Source organism: Beauveria bassiana (assembly GCF_000280675.1).
Source record: "Beauveria bassiana ARSEF 2860 unplaced genomic scaffold BBA_S00005, whole genome shotgun sequence".
NCBI classification, from domain to species: Eukaryota; Fungi; Ascomycota; class Sordariomycetes; order Hypocreales; family Cordycipitaceae; genus Beauveria; species Beauveria bassiana.
Genome location: NW_007930840.1, coordinates 194,860 through 206,180, shown reverse-complemented (window position 1 = coordinate 206,180; position 11,321 = coordinate 194,860). Strand labels below are relative to the sequence as shown.

Below are 11,321 nucleotides of genomic sequence, written 5' to 3'. Positions count from 1 at the left end.
GCACAGGCGACTCAGGACCCTGGCACGCTTGAAAGTACTTACTTACCGCCAGCTGCTTTTATTCGTATAATTCAAAGCTATTTTACAGTCTTGTTCTGCTCATTGTGCATGTTGTGAAGCCTTTCAGGGCATTATTCCGACAACTACCACGCGCTGCTGCTCTTCCTTTCTCACTCGCCGCAAAAGTCACGAGTCTTCACCGCTGTTGCCTGCACACTGTTATACTCCCATCTACGAATGATTCGCAGAGCTTTCCGCCACCATGATTGAATCGATGCCACACGATCAAGAGTTTCTATTCCAAAGCTCTCCATTACCCATCGAGGCCGAGAAAAGAGCTTCAAAAAAGCCAGTAAAATGGTTGCGCGACAAGGTGTCTCTTGCTCAAACTCAAGCACGGGTGCTCTGCAAGACCATGTCGCACAGAAAAAAGAGGCGGTATGAGGCGCTCAGCTGAGAGGCCATGCATAATAATACAAAGACTCCAAGTCTAGACCGCGTCGGGCGCGACTTTGAATGGCGTTGGCTTCTTCAGCGCAAGCGGGCCAAGGCTGAATCGCTCAGTAGCCCACGCCCACATCTACTTAATCTTGAAGCCTAAAAAAAAGAGACTCGCATTTTGACCCAAAAGAGACGATTGTGTCTTTTTGTCTAGCGAGGTCCCTTTTATAAAAAGGTAGTGATGCGCCTTGTGCCCGGGCGCGCGGGGGGGAACAGATCATGGTAAAGGGCTATTCTTCAACTTGATGCCATGGATCTCTTTGCGAAAGCGGTCAAAAATGGCATCGCCAAGGGCTATGCCATTGGTCAACAGCAACTCCAACAGCATCTGGCCAAGCAGCGCGATAACAATGTTCAATATGGTCGCGACGAGACGAGTGGTTACTATGGTGCTCAGCCCAGCTCTAGTAGTAATACTGCTTCATATTCGGTAAAAGCCAACTCTGGGAGAGACAATATAGAAGAACCAACGTTGCTAATAATTTCTACTCTTACAAGTCTACATCTCAACAGCAATACCAGCAACACCAGCAACACCAACATCAACAACAACAACAATATGCCGCGGCGTATCCGTACAACGGAGCGCCGCCACCATTGCCTCCTAGACAGTACCCGCCTCCTCAGCCGCAGCCAAACTATATTGTACAGCAAGCATCACCAAACTCGCCAGTGAATCCCGAAAATATAACCCCGACGCGACCAGACTTCTCGTACTGCGCCGTACTGCCGCCGCCGCCACCCTCATACATGCCGCCAGCTTCTGACGAGGCAACATACCCACAACACACCTCACCACTGGCTTTGAACGGTCCAAACACAAGCGCATACGATGAAAATTATGCCAACGGAAACGAAAGAATGCAGCTCCATCAAGTGCCCTCCCAGGTTGCCTCTGTGAGCAACCAGCCTGTTCGGACAAACCTTGCACCAGTCGCCGAGGACTTTCAGGGTCGAGAGCCGGCGTATGTTCGTGACGGTATGGGAGGCTATGTTTTGAGAATAAGCTCGGAACATGAATCTCTCGTACGAAATCAACGCTGTCAAGAATCAGTTTCATATGATGCCCCTCCGACAGTCGTTCGTCCTTATACCCGGGCACAACTTGAACCACAGCGCGAGCACACAACTGCCAGTCAGCCACCAACAACAGAGGGACAGCAAACGAATCAAGTAGTCGAAAAAACCGAAATGGCACAAGAAAAAAGCCCTGAATACTTGACGCCACTTTCAGTCGAGCAGCAAATGTCGAATCTTGCTTTGAGTGCCGCTCCAGAGCTGCCAAAGGCCGAATCTCGAGTCCAGAAACCAAAAAAACGCCGTGAGCTCCCTCCTATACTAGAAGACGGCCCCGGAGAAGAGGTGGTGCGATTCTGTCCCGAACACAGATTGGTCGACTATCCGCTTTACTGGTATTACTTGAAAGGTCTGCCCAATTCTCCGATTTGTACAAGGTGCTATGCAGACTGCATTGAGTCTACGCCGTTGGCAGAGAACTTTGAACGAAAGTTGGCCGACATTGACACTGTTTCATCTTGCCACTTTCGCTACCCACGGATACAAAATGTCATTTGGCCAGCGGCCTTGAAAACGCACAGCATTGATGGGCTCAAGGTGTTCCTGTCCAGCCGTCTTCTTGTCCCTAATTGCAAGGGACGAACTACCACAACCGGAGCTGACGGAGTGAAATACTATAGTATGAAGAATGACGATATCCCTGGATTTATTGCATGCGAGGCGTGCTTTCAAGATTGCATTGCCGACACAGCATTCGCGCCCCAATTGGAGCCGTACGCAAAAGTGCAAGGAAAAGAGGACAGGTGGATCTGCGACGTGAGCATTCTTCATGTCAAGAAAGCCTTGGCCGTATTTTCAAAGAGGAGTGACTGGCCTGGCTTTGTCGAAAGTGCCAGTCGCCGATTCAAGCTCCCAGCCTGCGACGGCACGGAACTCGCCAGAGGAGACAGCGGCAATTGGTACACGACTCGGCAGAAAATGGACAATTTTCAAGTTTGCGAAGCGTGCTACATGGATAAAGTCGAGCTCGACGTGTTTGGCGACGAGTTTGAGCAGATGCCCGGGCCGGCCGACTTTGACATGTACATTGCCTTTCTGCGCCAGCGGTGGACGTGCTCGCTGACGAGCAGCTGCTTGCCCATGATGTTTGCGCTGGATGCAGCAGAGCAGCAGCAAGATTTTGCCGTCTTTTACAAAGCAGCGACAGCCATTACCAAGCTCGTGCCTTGCACAAAACACGGCATCATACGGGGCAACTGGTGGACAGTCAGCGGGGGGTGCCAGGATTTCGACCTTTGCGAGGCCTGCTACGAGGGCATCATGAAGCCCAACGGCCTCGACAAGTTTCTCGAGTCAAAGCAGCGAGGGCCGGAAGAGACTGTCATTTGCAACTTTTGTCCTGTGGCGCCGCGTTATAACGAGTATCTGAACAAGTTTGCCGAATCTCTGGACCGCGGCGTATTTAGCTGCCACGCCGACCACGTTCGGACATTTGCCGCCGTGCCGGCCTGCCCGGGCCGCGACAGCCTCGCCAAGAGCAAGTGGTGGGGGTACAGCGAGGCGCTCTTTTGCGAGGACTGCTACCTCGTCTTTGTCAAGCACACCCGTCTCGGCGCCCACCTGCCTCTGCAGGGCGTGCACGACGAGCGGGCGCAGATTTGCCAAATGTGGTCGCCACGTATGCGCAATATGTGGCGTGCCGTGTGCGACGCGGGCGCGCCGGGTTCTGCCGAATCAGAGGCTGAGCAGGTTGCATTTCGCGCCTTTGGCACCAAGAGGCTCGAGGTGTGGCTGCAGACGGTGCCGAGGATGCAGTTCCTGCGGCACGTCAAGGACATGAAGATGCTGCAGGCCATGCAGCAGGGCCAGCTGAGTCTCATGTACCAGGGCATGAATAGCATGGCGGTGCTGTCGGGCAGCGCAGACGACGGGAATATGCACGGAAACAGCTCGATTGGCTGGTATGAGACGGAGAATGGGGCGACGGGTGCGCAAATGTTTAACAATATGCAGACGGGCATGGCGGATGCGGCACGTGCGGATGGATGGATGGAAATATTCCAGTTGGAGCTGCTATGGAAAGAGGTGGAATGAGAAATTTATAGAATAAACTTGCATGGTCTGAATAAGCGATTTATACAGTCATAACTTTGTGTTAAAAAAATACTGCGTTTTAATTTGTGGCTATACATGTCACCATCACAAGAGCACATTATCAAGGTGGCTTGCATCAAGCCACTTTCGTTTACACGCCATGCCAAGAGGAAACCAAAATACTAGCTAATATTCCTCGACATTATCCATCCTGAGCTCTAATTTGACAACTGTTTACTTTGAGTAGCGTGTTAACCTGCAGTCCCCGACTGGTGTGACATTGTACTGCGCCGCAAAAGGATCATCACACGGATCAAAGGTGCGCTTATGCTCAATCGCGCCCTGAATCATGTCGGCCACCTCCTTTTCGTAAAACGTATCGATGAATTCAAAAATCAAGTCCACACCAGAGAGCACGCCCGACGCCGTCCAGACGTTGCCATCCACCACCCAGCGCGCGGGCGACGTCCACTTTACCTTTGGAAACTCGTCGGCGACCGACCCCCACGCCCACTTGTTGGTCGTTGCGCGCTTGCCGTCCAGGACGCCGGCCTGGGCCGCCACGCCGGCGCCGGTGCACACGGTGATGAGGTACCTGACCTTGGGGTACGTGGCGCGGATAAAGTTGATGGCCGCCGTGATGTTGCCGAGGCGCTCGCCGCCGCCGCCGGGCACGAAGAGCACGTCAATGTCCGAGGGCGCGTTGGCAAAGGTGTGCGTGGGGTTGATGGACAGCTCAAAGCGCGAGTTTTTGGGAAAGACTTCGCCGGGGGCGGGCCGCATCCAGACGGGGTCCATGGTCTCGGCGATGATGCTGAGGTTGAGCTCGTAGACGGAGGAGAGGAGATAGAGGGGCTCTATGGAGCCGGCAACGTCCATCAGGTCGTAGGAGTTGTAGAGGACGAAGCCATAGTGGCGAGGCGGTGCTGCTGCAAACAGGGGGTCAGAGAGTGTTGTTGGTTGGCTTTTGGTTCACGGATGGGGGGGGGGGTTTAGTAGAGGAAAAGCTTCTACATACCTTTGGTAGTGTTTGTACCTGGAGCGCACGAGGCTGCTGTAACAGCCGCGGCAAAGAGTGACAACAGTGCGAAACGCATTGTGTGGAGAGAGGCGAGAGAGAGAAGCTGTGTTGTTTTGTGACGGGTTTTGTCGATCTTCAAGTCTGGGGCATTGCCGCTGGGGAAACTACTTTATATATCTTGGGGCCATGATGGGATGAAATGAATTGGTATTTGAAAGTATTCAATGAGCAAATAAGAGTGATTTTTTTCTGTACGCTCACAAGAATGCGGTGTGTGAAACAAAGAATACAAAAGAATTACAATGACCAAGCTTTGCACAATGAATTGTTGTGTCCCTGACTCCCTGGTTAGGTTCACGGATATAGCTGGCTGGGACACGTTCGTAGTGCGACAAGGTGTGGGCCGGGAGTTACGCCCAGCCTTATCATTTTACTCCCGGGAACACAAAAAGGAAAAGGGAACAGGAAACGGAGGGCAGAAACAATGTTGCTTATTCACTCTTGTTCAATTTTCCCACGTGTACACGGTGATTCATTGGCTGCAGAGCGCCCCCCTGGCCATTGGTCGTTTGGCCAGAGAATTCAAGTAAACGATTAGAGTTGGCTTTGTGGCTTTGAAAGCAGATGCGGCCAAGCGGGTAAGCGGGGATCAACCAGGGGTTGTTGGGACGCGTAATGTTTTGCTGAAATAGACGATGATCTTCTCCTTGTGCTTTGCTGTTGTTGTCCGTGTAGGACGGGCCGAGGGGGATCCGTGAAGAAGAACGAAAGTTTTGCGCCCAGACGGCGGCCTGTGTGACTTTTTTTTTTTTTGCCAAGCGACGACGGCTCGGTTCTTGACGCTCCCGCCGTGTTAAGTCTGTGCGCCTGTTGTGGTTGGGGCAAGATGCTCACCAATGGCAGAACAGAGTGCAGCCTCGTGGCAGCCTGCACGTCGGGCTTTTCTTTTTTTTTTTTTCTCCATTTTACTTTCAACGGGCCGTTTATGCAAATTGCAAAAGCTTTCGACTTGATGCATAATGTCCCCCGGGTGCCACATTCTTCGAGAAGGAAAGGGGGGGGGGAAAGTGATTACCCTAACAGTTGGTGGCGCTAAGGCCGTCCATGTGAAACCTTGTGCCTTGGCAGCTATGACAGCTTGGCAACGTGGCGGCCAAGGCAGCTTCCGGGGAAGCGGGCATGGCTAATGAAGCCATTGATTTGGTCGTACAGCATGACTTGTGCAGGTGGCAGGCTATCCGTACCTTGACAGGAGAGATTGTCCTTGCATCCACATACTATTACATTCCGCTAGATATGGCCGGGACTACATAGTCCCGTAGGTGTGGGTGCGCGAAATGGTACATGGTCGAGTCATCTTAATTATGCAAGGAGGTTTCGGCTTCTCCCCGAGGTGATTTGCTTTTGAGATGTGCAGGTATTCGCGCAGCGTCTGGTGATGCAAGACAAGATGTTGAGATGCAAAGATCGAGATTATAGTCCCGTACAAGGTCGAGTCATCCTAATTATGCAAGGAGGTATCGGCTTCTCGCCGAGGTGATTGACTTGTGAGACGTGTGAGTAGGTGGCAGATATTCGCACAGCGTCTGGTGATGCAAGACATGATGATGAGATGCAAAGAAGAACGTGCTCGAGATGGGGGCCGTACACATGTGCCTTGCGACTTGTCTTCTTTTTAGCCATCTCCATAGCTTCTTTTCCTTGAATGGAACAATCGCCAAAGCCAGGTCAGACTTGGAGTCAGAGGTCGGCCCATCGCCTTGTCGTACAAGTGAGTGACGTTGTGGCGAACGTGTCCGACGATCCGACCGACTCGTCCGTTTACAACCAACGTTTCACAATTATTAGTTCAAACCCTATACCATTAACCTTACTCCGTCCCACGCACAATCATCAATAAATAGTTATACACTTCCATAGGGCTACATACTAAAGAGTAGAGACAAATTGCGGAGCTCATGAACGCGACGTAACACCCTATTGGCTGGATATTTCCCAAAATGGAAAGCGGGGCGTCGATTTGCCCCCCCTGCCGGCAATTGACAGCGGCGATGCGTTTGCCTTTTTCCATCTCACAACGTCAGATGCAAATATAAAACATCTACTACGCCGTGGTGGAATTAATTACTTGTCATAGTTCACTCACTTGACAAGATACGAAAGAAATATTACAATGCAAACACAAAGGCCTCGCGCTGGCCGTCCGCGGATGCAGGATTCTGATGCCGACACCAGCCAGCAGGATGAAGAGACAGTAAGCAGACGTTCCATCTCGTTGCCATTTCATTATTCAATCATTCATCTACTTACACCTCTGCTAGTGTCGTCGAACCCGCATGCGTCTAGCGCAGCGCAGATATCGCTCCAAAAAGCAAGATGCCCTCGCTGCCGCCGAGCAAAAGGCCGCCGCGCTTGAGAACGCTCTCCGCGGCACCATCTCCGCCTTTCGCGGCCTGCAAAGGTCGCTTCTCCAGTATCCTGCAGGCTACGTGCCACTCGATGTCAACCTTGCCATTGGCAAGACGTCGGTAGAAATGTCCAATCTTCTCCACAGCAGCGGCGTCCAGCTGCAGGACACGTTGGCCTGCAGCCTTCTCGACTGCACTCAAGCCACGTGCGCTCGTAGGATCCTCTCAGAGAGCATCACGCGCTCTGCATCCGACTTTGATCTACAGTCTTCACAAGGCAGCGAGCTGGGCAGCGACTTGGGCAGCTACACACCGGAATTTTCACCAGGCATGCATACCCTGCCTGGTGAGCTGCTGCCACCACAGCCAATGGTACAGTCATCTCCTGGCGACATCCTTGGCAATCTCGATTACGCCGGACGCTTTCTACCGCAGCTACATAGAAAGATAGAGGGCTCGACGGAAATGGTGCTACGATTAGCGCCGCCAAAGCTGCAACGCCTCAAGTACGGTCTCACGCGAACATGGTTCGACACGGATCTGCCACAACTTGCCGGCGAGTGGCTAGAGGCTTCGGATGTGGAGGAGTATTTGACGCAGCGAGGTATTCACGTCAGGAACAAGTCGCAAAAGACGGTCACACTGCATCTCGGATCCGAAGTAAGCGAGGCCGACGCAGAGGGTCCTTTTACGCCAGAGTCGTGGGAGCCCGAGCTACCTGACTGGACAATTTTTGGCAGGCAGCTCGACGAGCGACAAGATATCCCCAGCGGCCTGCGTGTGGTCTCAGCAGCGTCGCCTATGCCAGACTTGACGGGACAATCACCCACGTCATCACTGCCATCGACGCCGCAGAGAAGGATTACCATTGATGTGGACAAGCTCATCGCGGGCCTGGCCTGCAAGGGCATCTGCCTAGGGCCAGCCCCGGGTATTCGCAGGCATCATGTCGACGAAGCCATACAGGGCGCTGTGCAAATTTGTTAGCAAGTCTGATTCATTTCAAGAGTTGCATTAAATGTCGAAAAATTATAGTAGAACTAACTTTTGCAAAATGGAGCGGCAAACGGAGTAGCTATGGAGCTTACAACATGGCCATTGCAACCAGAAACTTCGCTCCGCAACGCTCAGAGAGTATGATTCGACAACTATTGCACACTCAAACACGAGAATTTTACCGATCGTGTCTAGTTTGTTAATCGCTTGATTCGAAGCGCTACGAATGTAATTCAAGTCAGTATCTTCTCACCTGCTGTGGGCCCATTGCAGTGACTGCTTCTAGGGTTCACACATCGCCGCTTGCCATTTTCTGCCGTATTTCTTCCACCTAACCTCGCTTCCCGAGGGTTTTCACTTCCCACATGATCCGAATCCTCGAAATCGAATTCTCTCGGCGTTGCTGTCGTGTCGTCGGTGTCTCGACATCATTCTTTGCTGCTTTGACATTGCCTTTGCTTTGCCTTGTTGAACCTATTTTGAATCAAGTTTTTTTTTTTTCGCGCCCTGTCGGCTTTTCTATCAATCTTGTGTGACTCACTTGACCAGGAAACTCTTCCGCAAAACACGCCATGAATGCTACCTGGGTTGACGATAGCGATGATGACGTTTACGTCCGCTCCCGACACCGACGCCAACGCCAACGACTACGCTCAGCAAGCGTGGCGTCGACTTCAACAATCCTCCCCTCTACGGCCGACGAAGACGACGACTTCTGTGAAATCATTGAAGAAGATGACGCAGAAGCAGATGTCTTGTTCGCATCTGAAGTCATTGACCTGACAGAGGACGAATCACAAAGGCTAATTCTGCCCCATCGCCCGAATGAAACAGAGCTTGACTCTATAGTAGCTCCTTGTGGGCTTACTATCAAGCCGACAAACTGCATTCAGATAAGCGATACCTACTTGGGAGAGTTGAAGATCAACTTCTTACAAGTCACGACAATAATTCGCGATTACGATGGTGCAACGTTCATTCGAGGCATACCTTTTACAAGGGTCCGTCACTTGAACGGGAAACTAAGAGACCGACTGAATGAGGTCTGCATGGTGCTTCACCAACACAGACAGCCCGGTCAAAAGCCTGATTCCCCGGTGTTGGTCGACGTCGAACCCCAGCGTGTCATTCGTTGGCGAACGCTCATCGTAACGAATGCACCGTTCCCAGCGCACGCCGTCGACATCAATCGATACGCCCGCTCTCGCTCCCTAGAACAAAAGAGGATAGCGGCTGAGAAATCTGCACACATTGTCTGCCGATGGAGTATAACAATCACCTACTCAATTACAGCGACAAACAGAAATAAAGCAGAAGAGGAACTACTAGAGCACCTTCGGAGCGATGACCTACTCGATGCGAAATACCGCGTATCAGACAAAGAAGTCTCGGAACTGTGGCGAGGGCCGCGACAACGCGGAGGGGGGTGGAAAACGATGGCAGAATCGCTCAAATCTCTAGATATACCGATTTCGAGGTGTCCTAGTCAGACATACACGCTTTTCGACTCTTTTTCCGGAGCGGGCGGCGTGTCTCGCGGTGCCCAAGACGCCGGATTCAAAGTACGATATGCTATCGACAAGGAGCGCGAGGTCTAGGAGACTTATAGCGGCAACTTTCCGTTTACGCAGTTATACGAATGTGATACTAAGAAGTACGCAGATAAGAAGCAGCGAAGACCAGTCGACATACTCCATTTATCTCCTCCATGTCAGGTTTGGTCACCTGCGCATACACATGATGGACCAAACGATGTCGCCAACACTGAGGCTCTTTACACCTGTCGGAATCTAATCAACCAATGTCGTCCTCGAATTATTACACTGGAGCAGACGTTTGGCATAACACATGCCAAGCATATCAATCACTTCTGGGCACTGATCCGCGACTTTACTGATCTGGGCTACTCTGTGCGTTGGTCTGTAATCAGACTATGTACCTGGGGATCGCCCCAGGATCGAAAGCGTCTGATCATGATTGCCTCGGCGCCTGGCGAGCAATCGCCGCCATTCCCAGCTCCCACGCATTCCGAGTTTGGCGGAAACGGTACTAAGCCGTTCAACACGGTTGCCAGCACTCTTGCGCGGGTGCGCATGGGCGACAATCTCCATAACCCCGAAGCTGTGCAGACGTTTCATCCCCCGCGTCCATCGTGGGATGCAAATACTCTTGGCCGCACCATCACAACCGGTGGCGCCAACTCGTACCACCCTAGTGGGCGTCGTGACTTTACGTTGCGGGAGCTTGCCTGCCTGCAAGGCTTCCCGAAGTCACACAGATTCGTGGGCACCTTGACCAAAATTCGGCGGCAGATCGGAAATGCGTTTCCGCCAAACACAGTGTATGTACTGTACAAGCACTTGCATGATTGGCTCTTAAAAGAAGACAATATCGACAGCTACATACCCGAAGACAATACAATGGTTATCGACGACGACGAGTCTGATATTTCCGGGTCGGAGAGTGTGATTTTTGGCGAGGCACGAGTTTCCCCAGCTATGGATGATGTCTTTATGGGTCAGTCCGACGATGAGGTAATTTTTGTTGGAACGAATGCGGACTGCGATGATGATTGCTTTGTAGACTTGACTTAGCTGCGACCTGAACAATATGTGCATATGTATGCTTAGAACTTTTGTTAGAACAGTTATAGGCAGAGCAAAATTGCTTGATCTTTCTGCGCAATCGGTTTTTCTTCTCAATCAAACTGTGGCTATTGGTGACCCTCGAGGGCCAAGCGAGGCCGACCGAGGGCCGATGCACAGTCCGACGCAACGCTACACAATATATTGCAGCAATCCACATATGCAATCGCGACGCTGTTGACTAAAAAATCCACCGGCGAGCGTTTTGAAAAATTCAATAATTGCCAATATCCCGCTCAATAGCAGATAACAGAAATAGCGGAGCGCGCCGGCTTTGCGCTGCTGTTTTTTTTTCCGCCTTTGTTCGGGTGTAATGGTGACAAAGTTGCGAACCGCCTGATCTAATCTAATCAATCAGCGTTGCGTGGGCGTCTCCACTCTCGAATCACCTGCCTGGATGTTCTGGGGTTGCATTGGACCTTAAGCCGAAGAGGAAGACCCCCTCCCAACTGACCACCATTCAGCTTTTTACCCCCTCTTTCTCTCTCTGCAAATATTGTCACGCCACTGCTTAATCTCCAATTTTTGAGGCCTTTTTTTTTAATTTTTAATTTTTTATTATTATTTACTTTCCTCCTCATTAACTATTTAAGGACCGGGGGGCCTGCATACTGAGCTTCCCCCGAGTCTGACACACAG

At 51.6% G+C, this 11,321-nt stretch overlaps 4 protein-coding genes across 4 annotated transcripts; 3 read left to right on the top strand and 1 right to left on the bottom strand.

Moving 5' to 3' along the window:
* Positions 1–751: 751 nt before the first annotated feature.
* BBA_02365 (uncharacterized protein) lies at positions 752–3,612 on the top strand (the record flags this gene model as incomplete). Its single annotated transcript, XM_008597462.1, has 2 exons — positions 752–931; positions 1,015–3,612. The coding sequence occupies 2 exons, from the start codon at positions 752–754 to the stop codon at positions 3,610–3,612; spliced, it is 2,778 nt and encodes a 925-aa protein (XP_008595684.1).
* A 234-nt stretch (positions 3,613–3,846) lies between these two features.
* Positions 3,847–4,709, bottom strand: BBA_02364 (DJ-1/PfpI family protein; the record flags this gene model as incomplete). Its single annotated transcript, XM_008597461.1, has 2 exons — positions 3,847–4,541; positions 4,631–4,709. The coding sequence occupies 2 exons, from the start codon at positions 4,707–4,709 to the stop codon at positions 3,847–3,849; spliced, it is 774 nt and encodes a 257-aa protein (XP_008595683.1).
* A 2,097-nt stretch (positions 4,710–6,806) lies between these two features.
* Positions 6,807–8,028, top strand: BBA_02363 (uncharacterized protein; the record flags this gene model as incomplete). Its single annotated transcript, XM_008597460.1, has 2 exons — positions 6,807–6,887; positions 6,955–8,028. The coding sequence occupies 2 exons, from the start codon at positions 6,807–6,809 to the stop codon at positions 8,026–8,028; spliced, it is 1,155 nt and encodes a 384-aa protein (XP_008595682.1).
* Positions 8,029–8,609: 581 nt separating this feature from the next.
* Positions 8,610–10,867, top strand: BBA_02362 (C-5 cytosine-specific DNA methylase; the record flags this gene model as incomplete). The annotated part of the gene is made up of 4 exons (XM_008597459.1): positions 8,610–9,599; positions 9,669–9,947; positions 9,993–10,571; positions 10,691–10,867. The coding sequence occupies 4 exons, from the start codon at positions 8,610–8,612 to the stop codon at positions 10,865–10,867; spliced, it is 2,025 nt and encodes a 674-aa protein (XP_008595681.1).
* Positions 10,868–11,321: the final 454 nt, after the last annotated feature.